The 20,979-nt window shown below is 37.9% G+C and overlaps 1 protein-coding gene across 2 annotated transcripts in view; it reads left to right on the forward strand.

Moving 5' to 3' along the window:
* The window catches only part of LOC127415642 (kelch-like protein 29), a 378,370-nt gene that overhangs the window by 201,263 nt on the left and 156,128 nt on the right, over window positions 1-20,979 (forward strand). For both annotated transcript variants that reach the window (XM_051654419.1, XM_051654420.1), the window contains exons 4-5: window positions 4,405-4,555; window positions 9,215-9,739. In XM_051654419.1, coding sequence (XP_051510379.1) covers window positions 4,405-4,555; window positions 9,215-9,739 — 676 coding nt within the window. The remainder of the gene's footprint in view (window positions 1-4,404; window positions 4,556-9,214; window positions 9,740-20,979) is intronic.

Raw genomic sequence — 20,979 nt, forward strand, 5'->3', positions numbered from 1 at the left:
ATACAAATTATATCTGATATACAGGTTTGAAAAACATTTAAATTGGTCAGATCATTGGGATTCAACAACAAATCCAACTGCAGGTTATCCGCATAGCAATGACAAATAATTATGTATTTTTGAAACACAGAACAAAGCGGTAACATATATAGTGAAAACAATATTGGCCCTAACAGTGATCCTTGCGGAACACCACAAATAGACACAAGTGTTATTGTGTGCATGTTTGGTAGTAAACCCAAAGGGTTAAAAACCATGGATAAAAAAGTTAATTTGTTGTCTTTTCCTCCTGTGTTGTTACCTAGCTACAGTGGTAAACATAACATAGTTAACATTTCGTGGTTTGGAGCTAAATGCTACAGTTTGAAAAGAGACCAAAAGGGGGCATCATTGAACTCAGGTTTGGACCAAAAAAATCAAACAGTGTTTTGAAAAGTTATTTTAACTTGACATGGCTTCTTCAAAACGTGGCACTCTTTTGAGAGATGCTGCAAAAACGCTAGACTCATCACAACAGTCCAAAATGTCTGTCTATCACTTATTTACATAGAAAAGCAATTCAGGTAAAAAAAAAAAAAAAAAAAATAGAAACAAACACATTCTGTGTAAACGGCTTCTTATATTGTGTTTTTGCATCCATCAGTGCTGTTTTAAATTTATAGTCTTTGATTATTATGAGTCTTGCTGTATTTTAAGCTGCTTGCGCTATGAGCAGTTCGTTTTTGAGACATCATGTCAGTTTAAGAACTTTAAAACAACTTTAAAAAACGCGTCTTGAGTCTTGTGTAAATGGCCCATAAGAAATGTTTAGTGGCAGAGCCAGGGCTGGAGTGGCAATCGGGAAGATCTGGAGAATTCCCGCTGGGCCGGTCAAAAATTGGGCCGGTTAGGTCCGCATGTTGATTGACAAACTTTCATCATATGTCGCATAACAATTGCCAACAGTCCGTAACATCTGGTATTTAAAGGATCAGAATTGCGTTCCGTATTATAGTGGACACAGTCTGTATTTTATCATCTCACACCCAAACAAATGAGAGAGTAGCCTGTGAGAGATGAAACTGATGTTGCGCCGCTTCACTTGACAGCGCGGGAAGGATCACGGAAGATCCATCGAGAACAGATAGGCTACTAATAGCTGAATGGATGAACGTGCTTCAGGTGGCCTACAAGATCATCACAAATTTAATACTGACTGCAGTCTCACAATCTCAATCAATTAATCTCTGAAATCCTTTTCCCTAGCAGTGCAAAATGATAATAGCAAAATTATTTTTTGTCACAAAATAACAGGATACTTAAAGTAAATGAATACAGATGCAACAGCATGACACGGTATGAAAATAATGGGACATTACAGCTCTCAAAAGATTAAACTCAATGAAACAAACTGCACAGAGTGCCTTCAATGTTGTGTAATGCGATTAAAACCCTCTTAAAGAGACAGTAACCATTTTGCCTTTGTCATGAACATTTACATTCCAAGTAAAGAAAAGTACAACTGTGTTATTTTTAGTCTTTTAATTCACTCTTATCATTATAAAATGGCACGTTTTTGAATGGCATGTAAAAATGTAAAAACAATCACTCAACCTTAATTGTTTCACTGAATCTGTTGCAATTTTAATTATCTAAAATACAAAGCACTGACCATTTAAAGTGAGTCTGTACATCTTGAAAGAGTTATAAACATTTACAGTTCTATAGTGTTATTATGTGCCTAGATAGTCTTTAAAATAAACTTAGTTTACCCAAAAATGAAATTTCTCTCATCATTTACTCACCCTCATGTCATCCCAGATGTGTATGACTTTGACTTCTGCTGAACACAAATTAAGCTTTTTAGAAGAATTTCTCAGTTCTGTTGGTCCTTTCAGTGCAAGTGAATGGTGATCAGAACTCAGAAGGTACAAAAATCACATAAAAGCAGCATAAAAGTAATCCATACAACTCCAGTGGTTTAATCTATGTCTTCAGAAGCGATATGATAGGTGTGGGTGAGAAACAGATCAATATTTAAGTTTTTTTTTTTTTACTATAAATTCTTCTCCCTGCCCAGGATGGGGTGATATGCTTATGTAAATCACCAAAAACAGAAGAAGAACTCTTAAGAGAGAAGAGTGCTTATGAAAGTGAAAGTGGAGATTTACAGTAAAAAATGACTTAATTATTGATCTGTTTCTTACCGCTACTCATTTACTTGAATGGACCAACAGTTCTTCTAAACATCTTCATTCATGTTCTGCAAAAGAAAGTCATACACATCTGGGATGGCATGAGGGCGAGGAAATGATCAAATATCCCTTTAACATTGACTTATTTTTATAACACATACAATGATGTATTATGACAAAGTAAAAATCTTAGTGAATGCCATATGTGGTATAATGACATGGAGAGCTTAAATAATTTTCAAGTAATTACATATATTGCATATTTTTGCTGTGATCTTGTTTTATTGTTTTCATCTTCACCTCCAGCCCCCCTTTTGGGTGTGGGCTGACTTGCACATAACATCCTGGGCTGAATATGAATCCCACTCCGGCCCTGGGCAGAACTGCAACAAAAATGGAGCATTTTAAAAGAAGATTGCCGGTGATGGGCAGTAGCATTGCTACAAATAGGAAAGCTATTAGCTTTACATTTCTGAGTAGTGAGGTGGTAGCTTCGCTAGTTTTAAAATCAAGTAGCTTTTCAGTAGCGAAGCTATATTTTTGACTAGGTAGCGGCGTAGCGTTGAGAAAAGCTACACTGCTACATCATGCCTTGTACCCAGTGTTTACTATTGCCAGTTTTGAATCAAAACTAAAGATGTCTGATCACAAATTATTCACTCATCTGTGTCGGTTCTTTAAAATAATTGTCACACGTGATAGGAAAGCAGTCTGAATCGGTTCGTGAATCGCCTCAGAAAGCTTGTGCGCGCTGCTGAATCATTTGTGCGTGCTCTCACTTGCCAATAATCTCACAGAGTATTTTAGAACATGGAAAATAAAGATAACGCTGGTTGCAATGGATCTATAATTAATGGAAACGAAACCTGCAAATGCGTCCTATCGTTTGCTAGTGATGAAGAAGGTCTTTATAAAGTTCAACACGTTTGCAGTTTGTAAATGACTTCTGCAGATAAATACATTTTCCAACCAAAAGAGTATATATCAAAACACGTATTAGCCTACATGAAAACACCATGATATTACCATGTTTTTTTTTTTTGGACATGTACCATTATCCAGACGCACTATGTTAATACAGTGGTAGACTATATGAATATGGTAATCATATAGCGAAGTGCCATAGTATTTTTTTTTATTACCTTGAAGCACCATGTAAATACATTAGTATATGAATATGGTAATCATATATCATTTTACCATGGTAGTACATGGTATTCTTTGAAATACTTTGAAGCACCATGCAAATACAGAATAGTACATAAATATGGTAATTGTATATCAAAGTACCATGTTATTACCATCTGATACCATCAGAAATCACATTGTTATTGCGCTCTCTCTCCCTCTCTCTCTCTCTCTCTCTCTCTCTCTCTCTCTCTCTCTCTCTCTCTCTCTCTCTCTCTCTCTCTCACAGACACACACACTCACACACACACACACACACACACACACTAAATTTGGCCTCTGATGTTATATCCTGGAATTCTGTGTCTAGCTTCTGTATTTCTGTATTGTATATATGAATATATAGATGAATAGTATACTGTATGTATGCAGAGTTTTTATTCAGGAATGTGCAAGTTAAAAAATGTTTAAATGGGTATGGGTTTGTAGAGGTAGTGGTCTAAATATGACAAATAAAATGTAAAAATATTGACTAAATGTTGAACACATTTGTTTGTATAAGTAGCATGTCTAAATATGAATTTACATGTTTGTTTGTTTGTTTGTTTTTACGTGCACATACTGGTATGTATTGCACCACACTGTATACTTGTATACTGTATTGCACCATACTGTAATATACTGTATCAAGGCTTTGATAAACATAATGTGAATAAGTCTTTTAGATGCTGTGTCTGTGACGGTATGCTCCGTGCATCTGCGGTTGAAAAAAGTATGAAGTAGCTTAAATGTAGCAAGCTACTTTTGGCGTGTAGCTTGAAGTGTAACTTGCTACTTTCTCTTTAGTGTATCTTTTAGTTTAGCTTAACTAATTTTTCTGTTGAGTAGTTTGTAGCTTAGCTTGCTAAATCTTTTGAGTAGCTTGCCCAACACTGAAGGTTGCTTTGTTAATCTTTGATTCCACCATTAGGATGCCTACATTTTGAATCTGAATAATAGACAACACTTAATGGTTTACCTGCGTTTATTGTCATACTGTGTTGATGAAAGCTGTTTTATGTGATAATGGATTATCTTCGGCTCATATATTCTCTATCCACAGGCAGCGGGTCTTTCTCCTGGGGAGACACAGACTCCAAGTCTCCTGTTGGCCCCTGGTGTGAGATGGGGTCAGACCCCCATCAACCAGTCCACCCCGTGGGAGACAGACGAGCCCCCCGCCAAGCAACACAGAGACAATGACACCACCACAGGTATGTCTACACCTCTATAATGCATCTCTTTCACAGTTCCTTTTCCTATAGATGTGTAAAACAGATTGGAAACATTATTATTAATATTATTATTATTAGGATGAATTGCTTATGTAGAGTTCCTCATTTGCAAGTCACTAGTTTTCGAAACGCTCCATTTTCAGTCAAGAAAATGAAGAAGTTCTTGTGTGAACGAGAATCATAGATGAAACCATATCATTGTGGACGTAGCCTTAATGAAGCACACCTGGAACAATTTTTTGACTAGTCAGCATTCAGGACCAAAACTCGAGGCAAATCTAGCCCAATGATGCACACCTAGTTATAATAGTTCTCTGTTGAAACAATCAGCCTTACATTGGCTCATGTGTCCGGACATGAGGTTTTACGCATTTCTTTGAAATTCTATATGCATTGCATGGGGAAAATACTCCAACATCTAAGAAAGAAAATTAAGCCAATAATGAGAGGTCAGCCAAAGTGTTACACATTATACAGATGTTTTCTCTCATCAACCCTATAGGCTACAGTTAGAATCTTATTAATAAAGATAGATTGTTGACCTCTCTAGCCTTCTCTTTAGCCTCAAGCCTCCCGACTGGTTGATTATACATGTGAAATTGGACATTAATGTTCAGGAGGGCAGTTTTGTGTTGGCCTTTCTGAAGCCCCCCGGGGCCTCCACAGAGGCTCCCATTGTGCCATGATAGAAAGAACCGAAGGCTCACCGAGGGGGGTAGTGTTAGCATTGTGCTGCGCACTACATGGTCCCGCTTCCGGCACCTTACCCGAAACACAAAGTAAGATGTCACTCAACATCCCCTCGTTTGACAGCACTGAACATAATGTGATGTATTCAGAGCCAGTGTAATGCTGATCTGTGGCACCCATTAGTTCTGGGACCAGCTACACACTTAAAGGGATAGTTTACCCAAAAATGAAAATTCTCTCATTATTTACTATACTCGCACCTCATTTCCAAACCCGTATGACTTTCTTTCTTATGTGTAAACACAAAAAGTAATATTTTAATGCTCATCGTGGTCTGTTTTTTCAAAACAATGGTAGATAATAGTGACTCACTTTAAAGCTTAAAAATACCCAGATTATTATAAAGTAGTTTTTCAGAGTCTTCTGAAGGCATATGATTAGTTTTGATGAAAAACAACCTAGAATTTACGTAAGTCATTTTTCAGTGAAAATCTTGACGTACATTAGGCGTTTGAGCGCTACGAGAGAAGCTTGTTCACAGTGGCAAGAACTTTCATTGTTTAGCACCAAAAACGACTCGAGTTCTCGGGAGTGTGAAAAAGTGAGCCACTGTGATGGTTTGGTTTTTAGGTTTTGGTTAGATAAAACCAAAATAAAAGAGATAAAAAGGAATGCTAAAAGCTATTTAATAAATGCAAGATCTCTCATGAACACGCATGCCATTGTAACATGCCACTTGACACAGACGTCAAGATTTTTACCGAAAAATTGCTTACATTTTGGGGTGTTTCTCACCAAAACCTAGCGTAGGCTTTAGAAGACTCCAAATATTTAGAAGAGCTGCATTTTATGATATTTTTTGGTCCTTTTTAAGCTTTGAAGTGAGTCACTATCCATGGGCCGTTGTATTGAAAAGATAGACCAAAATATTAATTAAAATATATCTTTTTGTTTTCCGCATAAAAAAAGTCAACGGTTTGACAGTTTTCGTTGCATGGTGATGAAGTCCCCCTCCCCAAAGTTTCACATAGACTTGGCTTTTTTATGACATAGATTTGCCTTATTTGCACTTTTTAATTTAAAATCAGAAAGAGACCCTTGGATGGGAACAATAAGCCGTTGATTTAACTGCTCAGACAAGAAAAAACAATTTATAATTTTCTGAAAGGACAAAAGCACTCTAATGCAACGACTGATATTTTATCCGCACACATTGTAATTATATGAGCAATCAAGACTCTGATCCATACTGTTAATTTCATTAGCTTTTCAACTCTCGCTCAAGCTAGGTGCTATAATTGCGGTTTTTTTTTTTTCTTTTTTTTTTTTTCTAAACTAATAATAGTTTTTTTTTTTTTTTTTTTTGTCAAAAGACTTGATTGCAGCACACAAATCTTGAATATACCTAAATTCTCTGGGAATTAGCTTTGGGTGACAGCATTTTTCTGGCTAATTAAGTTGGTAATATCAGACTTTTCTTTTGCTATCATGTCCATAGTGGTTGAAACTGAGTGTAGCCATCCTTTAGATTGTTCTGAATAATGCATGTAACTTATTCAGGCTGCAGTAAGTAGGGCTGCACAATTAATCGAAAAACTAATCGCGATTACGATTACGGCTCTCACGATTATGTAATCGTGAAAACTGACGATTACAGCATTCGATTTAAGTTTACTCCTGTTGCGTTAATGGTTTCTATTTAGAATGTGTTTTTGCAGTGGTTGAGTTTCTAACCAATCACAGACTTGTGCATTGAGCAATGAAACGGCAATGGCCAATCAGAGACGCAGTGAGTCTACAGTACAATCATATCAGTAATGACAACCAATCCTTATGCTCATGTTTTGAATAGACTGACGTCCAGATGCTTGCTTTACAGTATATTTTATCTCGGTTTGCGATGGCACACAAAAATTAGTGCTAAAGAAACATCAATTTTGAATTATTTTCAATTCGTTAAATGTCGCCCCATTTTATTTATCATAGGTAAACAACCCGCAAGCAAGCAACGCGACAAAACTAAAATGATCCCTGACCGTTACAATCTAGGTACAGACAGGGTCTAAATAAGTGAATTATTGTGTTGTTTAAACAGCTATATTTATTATGAGAGCATTTGTGAGTGCAGAAAAGGTTGTTGGGTTGCTCGATTTTTGTGAACAACTTAAAAAAAAAAAAAAAAAAAAAAGAATAACAGTTATATCAGTGGCGGTTCTAGCTTGTATGGCGCCCTGGGCTAAACCCGCTTCAACACGCCCCTAAAGTTGTTCACGAGGGGGAGTGATTGTATGGTGCCTTGGGTGAAACCCGCCTCACCACACCCCCAAAGTTGGGGGGGGTTCTGTTTGGGTGCCTTGTGCCGCCCCCCGCAAGATGCTGCCACCCCACCCCGCAAGATGCCGCCCTGGGCAAAGTCACCTGTCACCCATGCCTAAATCCGCTACTGAGTTGTATTGATGTACAAAGTAGCTAGTTTCGAAGTCAGCTTGTTTTGGATGTTTGGACATAGAAAAGGTCTTGAACTTCAAATTTCACAGACCATCTCCATTGTTATTGATTGATTGATTGATCGCGTCTGCTCAAATAAATACCTGTTTGTCCCACAACTGCTGTTGGTAGATTGAAATTATAATGAATCACACAAAATCGCAAACAGGCTGATCTTACTTTCCAAAGTGCAACCGTTTTGACAGATTTGAGGCCAAATATGATTTAACGATGATCTTATGTGAACAAGATCACAATACTGGATTTGAAATGCAGTAAGGAAATTCAGTCTAAATTGGCTGATCAGTTTGACTATTGAGTATGTCAAATGTTATTATTTACTGTATGTGGACCAATAATTAAAGCAGTAAAGACACATATTGCATGTATGACGTTAGTTTTTGATTTTTATGCCACATTTTTCAGGCTTTGGAAGTGTGTTAAATGTGTGAGGATGTGTATACATCAACCTGTTACATGACACACAGACATATTGTCTAAAGTTAAAACTGGTTTTGTCAATAGTTCAGAAAGAACCTACATACATTCCTTCACTTTAAAACATAGATATACCTTTATAATAACCTTTAGTAACATTAGCAAACATTATTACAGTATTAATGCATAAAATAAACTGCAGCGCAGCCCATAACCTGCTGTTCTGAAGAACCTGCAAGCACGGTTGCCTGCTTAGTGACATCACAGTAATTTCATCTATTAATCGTCATTAATAATCACGATTACAATATCAAGGGCAAGAATCGACAATTATGATTTTTATCATAATCATGCAGCCCTAGCATTAAGTCAATTCCCACTAGTATATTCCCGTCTCTTCTGACTATAATCTGGTGAAGGCCAATGTCATGATTAATGTTTTTTTAATCTTTTCCCTACTTGCTATATTTTCTGCTATAGAACATCACTGTTGTGCAGCTATTTTTGCAGCTTCTCAGAGGAGGAAGGGCACGGGTCCAAAACGAGCGCATATTCATGAGATACATCTTTGCTACTGAACTGTGGGCAAACCTTACCATAAGCGGCATCAATCTGGTTTCGATCCTGTGTCCCATGGCATCCTAAGAAAGAAGCTTTGACATTCTCATCACGCTTCGTTTAATGGAGGACAGCTTTTTTGTTTAAGAACTATACCAATAGATGATTTTTAGTTTGTATAAACTCCTATCCCTAAGTATTAAACATTGGCATGTTTCTTGTCCTGTACTTTTAGTATATGAATAATACCCAGTGTTGTATGGGTATGCTGCATACATAATAATTGGTGTCAGTATCTAGTGGAAGTCCAAAACCACAACCATATTGGCCATTGCAACATAAATTGCTTAATAATTTATATAAATTACTTAAATTACTGCATGCAACTTTTTGTTTAACGTTGCCCCAGATAAAGCACATGGCTGAATGTATACATGACTTGGCTTTTCCCTTCTTGTTTCGCAGGGACCCCATGGGTGCCTCCAGTATTGGCGGCCACTCAGCCCAGCCTTTTGGCTCACTCGTACGGGATGCCTCAGCCACCCATTTACAGCCAAGGTGTGTCCGTTCAGTCCCCAGTCATTGGCGTGACCCCGGCCATCCAGACCCCCTGCCCCCAACACCATCCACTCTTGACCGCCCACTTCCAACTTCCTCCCATCTCTTCCCAACCACCGGGCAGCTTAGTCCTTAACCTGCAGAACCAATCGCCCTACGCCAGCAGCCAACCACCAATGACCCCGTCGCCCTTAACGACGGCCGGCCAGGTAGTCCACCCCGCCCCTCAGAGTGTGGTCGGAAACGGTCACATGACTCACCCGCTGATAAAGCCCCCCGCTTTGCCTTCCGCCACGTTGCCGCTGACGAATGGGCAAGCGACGACTCAGCCCACGCTCACCTCGTCCAATCAGGAAAGTCAAAACGGACTTCAGATGCTCCGTACAGTGGGAATGGGGAAGTACGAGTTCACAGACCCGAGTCACCCAAAAGGTAAGTTACCTTGTGGTTTTCAAACTAATGAGTGTGCCCAAGGATGTCTTTCCTTTTTGATGTTGGTGAGGAAGTTGACCACAGACCTTTTGTTAAAATATATCTTGTGAGCAATGGCCTGCGGTAGGAAAGCATCATCAAGGTCATGGATTCTGATCTTAAAACAACTGTCATTTTAACAAGGCTCTTCTCTGAAAACTTTTATGTTGCTTCCTAAGTGTCTCCTGCTGTGAAATCTTGACTGGTTTCAGGACTGTAAATTGTTGTTTGTACAAGATAACCTTGGACGAGACTCTCTCAGTCCAGAAACAGATGTTGCGGATTCCCTCAACAATTTTCACATTTAATGAAGCTTTTAATCTAGGTTAAGACTGGCTTTCTAAGCTCATTTGATTTTTTTATGAGCTCTATAAGATGAGTGCAATTTACTTTCCACATCGATGATACTTGCAATTGTCTCTTAAGATGCAAAAGAGCCAATTAGATTAGACTTCCAATGCAATTTTTGAAATTTAAGCAACAGCATTGACGCCGGTTTGGCAGACTAATGTGCTCTACACTTTCATAATACTACAATCCAATTGGTTTATATCTTTTTAAATGGAGACTTATTATCAGTTCCAAGCAAACATTTTATTTCTTTTTATTCAGATTAAGTAACATCAATTCAATATCTAATTTTATATCATGTGACATATCAGATCAGGTGTGAAGACAATGTACTTACCTGCTTAATCCAGCCTAAAATAGTTTGCTTGTCTTTGCTGGTTTAAGATGGGATAGCTGATCTCCCAGCCTGGCTAAGCTGGTGTCAAGCTGGGTTAACTTGTCAACCAGCTGGTCTCCCAGCCTGACCAGCTGAACAAATCCAGTCTAAACCATCAAATCATACCAGCTTCAACAGCTTGGTGGATGGCTAAAACCAGAAAACTACCTCAGCCTGGATTAAGATGTATTTTCAGCACTTTAGTTTAACCTCTAGTCACTTTGTCATTTTTCCTTTTTTTGTTTTTGTTTAGCACTTGTTTTGCAACAAATGCCATCAACACCTGTTGAAAAGTAGTTGATATATATATATATATATATATATATATATATATATATATAATATATTTATATATATATATATATATATAATATATTTATTTAAAAAAAAATTTATATTTACATTTTGCAGAGAACGCTTTCTTTTTCCATTATAAAACATCTTAAACTGGTCTAATATGGTTTCCTTGTCTTAGCTGATCTCACAGTCTGGTCTGGCTGGTCTGGTTTGCTGATTTTAAAGGGGCCGGATACTTGTCAGCTGGTCAGCCAGCCAGGGAGACCAGCTTGAACCAGTTAAGACCAGCAAACCAATTTAGGCTGATTTAAAGGTGCTGTTAGCGATTTTAGCATTCTGAAGCTTTCACATGACTGAGCTATTGAATTAGCCCCTCATTCCAAAACCCCGCCTTCTAAAGATAATTCTGAGACCAAAACCGAGCAAAAGAGCAGCATTGTTTGTTCCTGTGGCTGTCAAATTCAACAGTGGCACAATAGCGCCCTCAACTGACAAACATTATGAATCATAGCCTCAATGATCCGCTTCAAATGAGAACGAGCAAAATGATTGACAGGTGAAAAGCGCCACAGTCCATGGACACATTTTTGTTTGCTTTTTACAAAGTCTACAGCTGTCACAGAGAGCAGTGATATATCTCAGGACACTTATTTCAATAATAACTTTAAAGGAGTAGGACAATTTTTTGCATAGTTTTCCATGAAAAAAAAACATGAGTCCGCGCAGATGGCGGACTCAAAGTGTGTGGGAAAACCTACTGAATCAGAACTAAATGCATGTTCAGTGTTTCAACTGGAGTCCATATGATGGGGGGGGGGGGGGGAATTGTTTTCCAATTAATCGTGATCTTCATTTGAACGATCTCGATTCTTAAATCCCAAGATCGATCTTTCACTCAATGTGCAACCCTCCACTACAATGAGAGGAAATCACATACATTTTATGATGTATAATAATAAAACATAATTAGTAAAATGTATATTTTCCTAATGTACCTAGTTCAGAGGTCCCCTGTATAATTAACAGCATTAGCTGGGAGAGAATTTCTTTTATATGTAAGCAAAAGGGACAAAATAACTGAAATAAACCCAAATGAATCATTATTGAAAACAAGGTGGAAATGCACATTGGGCTTTAAAACAGCACATGCACATACTGCGTTTACCACAAGGTGTGAACACTATTGGTGAATGCGGAAATGCGGCTGCATGCCCGAACAGTTAAATGTGGCTGACTTTACCTAACTGCCAGAAGTAGGGATGCAATAGTTTGCCTGTAGAAAAAAAGTTATGTTTACAAGGCAGCAGGTTGATACAGTTAGTGCTTTCGAGGAAAAATCAGTCACTGTTTCTACTAATTTACTAATTAATCAAGTAATTTACTAATTAAGCACTAAAGCATTTAATTCTGTTGACTTTAGGAGCAGAATTTTTAAATTTTCAGAAGTATATACTGTATCTTGTGTAGCAATTAATGTAACTACAGGCTACAAAGCTTTGCTAAAAGACTTATTCACACAGCACATTCAGCACTAGTTAAAGTTTCTCAAAATTAGCTACCTTTAAAACAAATAGCCTGCTGTGGCAGGACCATGGTAAAGTGATGGTATCAGATGGTAATACTGCAGTACATTGATGTACACCAGAGCTAGTCAACTGGTGGCCTGTGAATAATCTTTGTCTGGCCCTCTGACTGATTTTTGTTAAAATTGCCTTACCATCTGAAATACCAGAGCACTCTGTGCAAAACTCAGTGTTTGCAGGCGAGCCTCAGCAACTAACGTTGAGTTTAACCAGAGCTTAATTATTCGGTCCAAGTCATCCATTTCAAAAACTTTTTATTACAATTTTAGTTTTGTAATTAAATAAATTAATATGTTGGCACAATTATATTTTTGTCTACAAAACTAATTACATTTAAGCATACGCCTTCAGATCAAAAGGTTTTTAAGATCATGAGAAACATTTCAGGCAAGTAACCCCAAACTTTTGAACGGTAGTGTAAATTGCCTAGTTGTGTGGAGTGCGGTCAAATCTACAGATGTAAAAAAAAATACCACAGTTATTACAGAAATGTTGTCAGCACATAGGCACATCTTAGGCAACAAAATAGGAATCTATTATGAAAACCGAACGTTCAACGTACTGTAAATGTACTGAAAAGTTCGCTTTTATTCACTATTCTTGAAGTGTCAAAACAGGCGTGTCTCATTAGTTCATGGTTGGTAGTGCTCGTAAAAACAGTGATACGTGAAACTGAACCTGCAAATGTCCTGATTATATTTGGTTATATACAGCTGTGAGCCAGCCATCTCAATCACGAACAGCATCAACTCAGTTTGTTCTTCTTTTGCCAATGATTATCTGCACAAATGTTTGGCTCCAGCAATGACTATTGTGTGCAAATTCACAATATTTGCAGGGCTAATTTTCTTCACTGAATAGGATGATACTTTATAGAGAAAATGGAATAATAGACATTTTATCTCTTTTTTTATTTATTTATTTGTATTAAATGAATTCTTAAGTAAACATGACATTTCTCTATGACCATTGTTTTCATATGTGGGTTGATATTGTGAGAGGGATTTAGCAGATCTAAATGTTCCTTCACAGTTTTCAAAATTTGTACAGTAAAACAGTAGCCTTAAAATGATCATTGTTTTTTTTTGTTTTTTTAAGTAAAGTTGAGCAAAAATGTGTTAGTTAAGAGTATAAGTCATGCCGGGGGCCTGGGTAGCTCACTGAGTAAAGACGCTGGCTACCACCCCTGGAGTCGCGAATTCAAATCCAGGGCGTGCTGAGTGACTCCAGCCAGGTCTCCTAAGCAACCAAATTGGCCTGGTTGCTAGGGAGGGTAGAGTCACATATGGTAACCTCATCGTGGTCGCTAAAATGTGGCTCCCTCTTGGTGGGGCATGTGGTGTGTTGTGCATGCATGCCGCGGAGAATAGCGTGAAGCCTCCACGCGCGCTATGTCTTCGCGGTAATGCGCTCAACAAGCCACATGATAAGATGTGCGGATTGATGTCTCAGACATGGAGGCAACTGAGATTTGTCCTCCACCACCCAGATTGAGGCAAGTCACTACACCACCACGAGAACTTAAAGTGCATTGGGAATTGGGCATTTCAAATTGGGGAGAAAAAGGGGAGGAAAGAAGAAGAAGAAAAAAAAAGAGTATAAGTCATGTTTATTTTTCAGCCAGATCTTATGAAGGAATTTATGGCCAGACCTTAAAAAAATTATAATTCAATATATAGTATAGCCTGTGACTATATAATATAAATAAAGGCACAGTATTAAAGATGTTTTTTTTTTTTTTAAATAACATGTTACTTGCAATGAAAGTGCTAGCTAAGATGAATAGTGAAAAAAATATTGGCCCCCACAAAGTTTTCATCTGGCCCCGCAAGAAAGTAGTTGAAGAGCCCCGATGTACACCATGGTATTTATATAGTACTCCAAGGTACATGTAAAAAAAAACTTGATACTATTTAATACCTGTTTGGTTGAAAAAATGGCTTTACCTTGAGTCGTTCAAAAGCTGCACACGCAGGTGTTGAACTTATGGTGTGTTCACGTCATGTCGGAATCACTGTAATTACGAGATGGCAACTCGGAGGTTCTACTCCGAGCCGTTCATGTCCTCAGACCTCATAAGTTATTCATTTCTATGGCAACACTTTCAACATCAAAATAGCTTTGTTGTTGATAACAGGAAAATGGATCACTTCATTAATTCACCTCTATATGTTTTTGAAAAATGTTTTAGAACAAAAAGCATATTAAACAGATATATGTTCACTACCTTCAACTGTTGAGGCCGCTGCCATGTTGGTTCTTTTCACATGACGTCACGACAGCCAAGTCGGAGCTTTCATAGAATTCTGAGTTTATGATTTGTAATTACGAGCTCTACGAAGACGTGAGCGCTTTTTACGAGTCAGAATCTCATAATTACGGTAATTCCATCATGATGTGAATGCATCATTAATAAAGACATTATTCATCGCTGTCAAACAAAGTATGTACTTGCAGGTTTTGATTCAAAATATCACCAGGTCTCAATTAGCTCCCTAGTTCAATAGTCAGGGCACTGATAGTGAGTCTGACATTTCTAGGGCTGTCTCAATCGCAAAATCATTCCAGTGCACCGAAATGTTCGCTCCCTAAAAAAAATCCCTCAATGCACCTTAAAATCCAGGGAGCATCGTTGCTCACTATGTTCCCTTACCGGTAACATTGTCATGTCATCAGAAGTCTCTCAGGTCATTAGATTATATTTTTTCTTTAAAAGATATGTTGTTTGTAATGTCTATCATCCATAATTACAATGAAAGGGAAACAATCTTTTTAATAGTAGAGTTTTTAAAAGAAGGTTTAAAATACGATCATTTGTAGTTTATTTATTTATGGAATTTATCTGTTATAATAACAATGTACATTTGAATATCTTCAATGAAAATGAATGGTAGATTAATAACTAGGGATGCACCGATACCACTTTTTCTCTTCTGATCCAATTCCAATATCGGAAATCTCAGTATTGGCCGATACCGATCCCAATCCGATACCAGTGTTGTTGTTTTTTTTTTGGCATAATTAGTTTAAAAAAAAAAATTAATGAAAAATGTTTCTTCACACAGTCTTCATACAGAGGATAATCTGCTGGGTGCTGTTACAGACATTTGCTGGGGGTGCAATGGACTTTCTTGGGGAGGCTGAAGCTAGCCCCTCCCTAGTGCCGGCTAACATCTTGATCAGACAATCTCTTGAATTCCCGTCTAAGTAATTTATAAGTATTTCTAAAGTCATAATCAGCCATTAAAGTCATGATTTGAGTGAAAGTGAATAAAACACACAGTTGTTGTAGTGCCTCTAGTGTTCATTTCACATGGAAACTGCAGGGAATTTTACCTGAAGACACATATAACAAGTCTGCAAAAATGTATATAGAGTCACATTTTTACTATGAGACTAGATTGAAAATAACGCTTTGTGAAACTACTTGGGAAGTGACCCCAGAAATCCCTTCTCAAAAGATATTGGTTGATAACTTGTACAATTTACAATATTCACAGGAGCTCAACCTTTTGTACAGACTGTTTTCTTAAAAATAGTCTTATATGCAAATGTATGCTGAGTGGTATTAGAGGACAGGCAGTTCAGTAATGTTTTTGAGTTTTGAATTTGAGTGATGCTACATTTTCTCATTATTTTCTCAAGAAGTCCATATAAAAAAAGAACTCATTAACATAACAATATTCACTTCCATCGCAGGTATATTCTTACGGAATTATGGACAGTAGGGATAAAATCAATGCTAAATCCAAATAATAAAAAAAAGACCATATAATGGTACATTGTTAGGATAAATAGACATATCAGCTTTTAAAAGAGAGGAAGCTTCCCATATCTTTTGTTGCTGAGTTCAAAGGCCAAGCATCCAGTGATGTAAATGTGGACAGGCCCTCATCCTCAAAAATCATGAACAAAACTATAAAACTAAAACTATAAAAGGTAAAATAAAATACGGTACAACCCAGACTACTTGCAAAAGCTTGCTTGCAAAAAGTTTAAACATGGCCCGTGCCAACCACAGTGAGTTTTGTGCAGTTATAAGCTGCCAAGGGCATGAAACCATTGAATGATAAATTGTTTTTTACACTGTGTTGAGTCCCAACTTGATGTCCGATGTGAAGTCTGGGTCCTGAAGCAAAACTAGTTGAGAGCCACTTCTTTAATGTATTCTCTTACACACAAAAGTCCTTTTCTGAATGTGCTGAAATGTAACATCTCTGAAGTCAGGAAATGTAGGCGTGCCAAAGGGTTGTTTCAGAGCCATTGAGATGATTTATATAGGCCCGGAATGTCTTATCAGCATAAAAATATGTCTTTTAGATTGAAAGGGGAGAATATAGTCTTTGTAACTGTCATGTGGTGTTTAAGGCAGACAGCTGTTTTTGGGAAAGATGCCAGAGGCGCTGCTTCAGGAAGGAAGACATGTTTCAAAGTATATAGTTTTTCCAGTGAACAGCTGTCTTAAAAACACAATTTCTCAAAAGAACAGGAATGGGTGAATACTGTATTTTTAGACTTTCGAGATGTTGGCCCTGATTGGCAGCAAAGCAACCTGAATATCTCATCACATCAGGGCAGAGTTGGTTCCTCGGTGCCAAGAGATTGGCTGCAGTTTTCTCAATAACTTATTTTTCATGGCAGCTTCTGTAAGGTGAAGTCTAAGGGTACTTTGTGAACATAAAGGTTATATTGTGTTGTTAGCAAAAACTAAAAAATAAATAAACATTACGGACTTGATTCACTGGTTCAGTTTTAATAAAGCAGGAAACCATAACAGGTTGTGCCTTACAGTGATTTTACTATGGGTAAGGGGTGTTTCATGTCGTAATGTGCTTCAGACCTCCTTAATCGTGGTAAATTCACTGTAAAGCACAGCCTACAATTCACCTTAAAAAGATACAGTGACCATGTTTCAGTCATTTAGTTTTTTTAGTGCCTGTATATTTTAGTTCACAGTAAATACAAACAGTATAGACAATAAAAATAGTGCACAGAGTTACCTACACAAAACACAATCAGGGTAACACACATGGCGCTAAAATAACGCAATAAACATTAAATAAATAACATAAAATGTAACAAAAAAACACCCCAGAAATTGTATACCCTGGCAGAAATTGTGAAATTTTGGCATTGATTTTGAAAATATGACTGATCATGCAAATAAAACTGTCTTTTATTTAAGGATAGTGATCATATGAAGGCATTTATTATCACATAGTTATTTGGCTCCTTTTTTATATCATAATGATAACAGAAATCACCCAAATGGCCCTGATCAAAAGTTTACATACCCTTGAATGTTTGGCCTTGTTACAGACACACAAGGTGACACACACAGGTTTAAATGGCAATTAAAGTAAAATTTCCCATACCTGTGGCTTTTTAAATTGCAATTAGTGTCTGTGTATAAATAGTCAATGAGTTTGTTAGCTCTCACGTGGATGCACTGAGCAGGCTAGATACTGAGCCATGGGGAGCAGAAAAGAACTGTCAAAAGACCTGCGTAACAAGGTAATGGAACTTTATAAAGATGGAAAAGGATATAAAAAGATATCCAAAGCCTTGAAAATGCCAGTCAGTTCTGTTCAATCACTTATGTGTCTGTAACGAGGCCAAAAATTCAAGGGTATGTAAACATTATATCAGGGCCATTTGGGTGATTTCTGTTACCATTATGATTTAAAAAGGAGCCAAACAACTATGTGATAACTATGTCATATTTTCAAAATCAATGCCAAAATTTCACAATTTCTGCCAGGGTATACAAACTTTTGAGCACAACTATATATCAAAATGTTTCAATGAAATATAATCAAATGTGATGGATCACGCAGGGACTTTTGAATGCCCAATTATTGTTTTTTACTGTTTTTTACTGTTACTAATTATGAATTTTCACTATATTAACTACAAGGTAAATCATGCTTCTTAAAAAAAATGGTTTCCAATATTTACTGTAAAATTTCATACATTGTCTTGTTACATAAAATAAGGTACGTTTTTTTACTGAAGTATTTTACACTCTTTTTCTGTTAAAATTACAAACTTTTTATTTTTTTTATTTTTTACAGTGTAGGCTGTTTAAGGTTATCGAGCAACATACAATAGCAACTGGACACATTAAAGGAATATTCCAGGTTCAATACAAGTTAAGCTCAATCGACAGCATTTGTGGCATAATGCAAACATTTTCTTTAAAAAAAGCAAACATCTGGGTTACAGTGAGGAACTTACAAGTGAAAGGGGGCCAATTTTTGAATGTTAAAATACTCACTTTTTCAAAAGTATGGCCACAAGACATAAACAGTATGTGTATATACATGATTTTAGTGTGATAAAATCGCTTGCAATCCTTTTCTGTATAAAGTTATAGCCATTTTTACATTTTCCTTTTTGATGATGTAATGTCAACAAATCCTAAAACCAAAAATTACTGTAAATATGATAATTTAACCAACATTACAGCTCATATAATATACAAGTTTTAACAGAATAATGTAAGTGCTTTTATAAATCAAATCAAATCACTTTTATTGTCACACAGCCATATACACAAGTGCAATGGTTCTTGGGTGCAGTTCTGATCAACATAGCAGTCGTGACAGTGATGAGACATATACCAATTTACAATAACATCAGATTAACACAACACAATTTAAAGTCTAATATACACATAATTACACACAACACAATATACAAATAATAACATACACTGTACAGTATACAATACACACAATATAGATACACATTATTCAATAAAAAAAGTATATATAGTATATATAGAATGTACAGTAGGTTGTATTGTACTGTATTGAGATTCAGGCTGTCGGTTGATAGAAAGTTGTTAAGAGAGAATATAGTATAATAATAATATAATTTATGACAGTCCGGTGTGAGATATAAGAGTAAGAGTAATAAAGTGCAGTGCTGATGTATTTTGATCGTGGGAGATCAAGAGTTCAAAAGTCTGATTGCTTGGGGGAAGAAGCTATCTTGAAGTCGGCTGGTGCGGGTCCTGATGCTGCAATACTACCTGCTTGATGGTAGCAGTGAGAACAGCCCATGGCTCAGGTGGCTGGAGTCTCTGATGATCCTCCGAGCTTTTTTCACACACCGCCTGGTATATATGTCCTGGAGGGAGGGAAGCTCACCTCCGATGATGTGTCTGGCAGTTCGCACCACCCTTTGCAGGGCTTTGCAGTTGTGGGCTGTGCTATTGCCGTACCAGGCGGAGATGCAGCCAGTCAGGATGCTCTCTACAGTGCAGGTGTAGAACCATGTGAGGATATGGCGGTTCATTCAAAACTTCCTCAGCCGTCTCAGGAAGAAGAGGTGCTGATGAGCCTTCTTCACAACGACTTCAGTGTGGATGGACCATGTGAGTCCCTCAGTGATGTGGACACCCAGGAACTTGAAGCTGCTGACTCTCTCCACTGGTGCTCCATTGATGGTGATGAGACTGTGTTCTCTGTCTTTTCTTCTGAAGTCCACCACAAGCTCCTTTGTCTTACTGACGTTGAGGGAGAGGTTGTGCTCCTGACATCAGTGTGTCAGATTGTGCACCTCCTCTCTGTAGGCTGTTTCATCATTGTCAGTGATCAGACCTACCACCGTCGTGTCATCAGCAAACTTAATGATGGCATTGGAGCTATGTGTTGCCACACAGTCATGTGTGTACAAGGAATACAAGAGTGGGCTGAGAACACAACCCTGTGGGGCTCCAGTGTTGAGGGTCAGTGATGAGGAGATGTTGCTGCCTATTCTAACCACCTGGTGTCTGCTTGACAGGAAGTCCAGGATCCAGCTGCACAGCGAGCTGTTTAAGCCCAGAGCCTGGAGTTTCTGATCTAGCTTGGAGGGCATTATGTTGTTGAATGCTGAGCTGTAGTCTACAAACAGCATTCTCACATAAGTGTTATTTTTTCCAGGTGGGAGAGAGCAGTGTGTATTGTAGATGCATTGGCATCATCAGTGGAGCGGTTGTTGCGGTAAGCAAACTGCAATGGGTCTAGAGAGAGAGGCAGCACAGAGCAGAAGTAATCTCTGATTAGTCTCTCAAAGCATTTGCTGATGATGGGGGTCAGAGCAACAGGACGCCAGTCATTTAAGCAAGTGATTTTTGATTGCTTTGGAACAGGCACAATGGTGGATGTTTTAAAGCATGTGGGGACTACAGACAAAGAGAGGGAAAGGTTGAAAATGTCCGTAAAAACACCAGCCAGCTGGTTCGTGTACGCTCTGATGACGCGGCCCGGAATGCCGTCTGGGCCCACGGCTTTGCGGATATTCACCCGTCGGAAGGATCGGGTTACATCTGCTACAGAGACGGAGAGTGAACTAACCTCTGTAGCTTCGGCCGCGAGAGCTCTCTCCTCGAGGGCGGTGTTATTTCCCTCAAAACGAGCATAAAAAGTATTTTGCTCTTCCAGGAGAGAGGCAGTGGTGTTCATGGCGGAGTTTTTATTCCCTTTAAAGTCCGCGATGATGTTAATTCCCTGCCACGTGCTTCTAGAGTTGGTGGTGTTAAACTGTCCTTCAATCTTGTTCCTGTACTGGCGTTTTGCTGTTCTGATTTCGGAGGGCATAACTGG

Source organism: Myxocyprinus asiaticus, chromosome 25 (genome assembly GCF_019703515.2).
Source record: "Myxocyprinus asiaticus isolate MX2 ecotype Aquarium Trade chromosome 25, UBuf_Myxa_2, whole genome shotgun sequence".
Lineage (NCBI taxonomy): Eukaryota > Metazoa > Chordata > Actinopteri > Cypriniformes > Catostomidae > Myxocyprinus > Myxocyprinus asiaticus.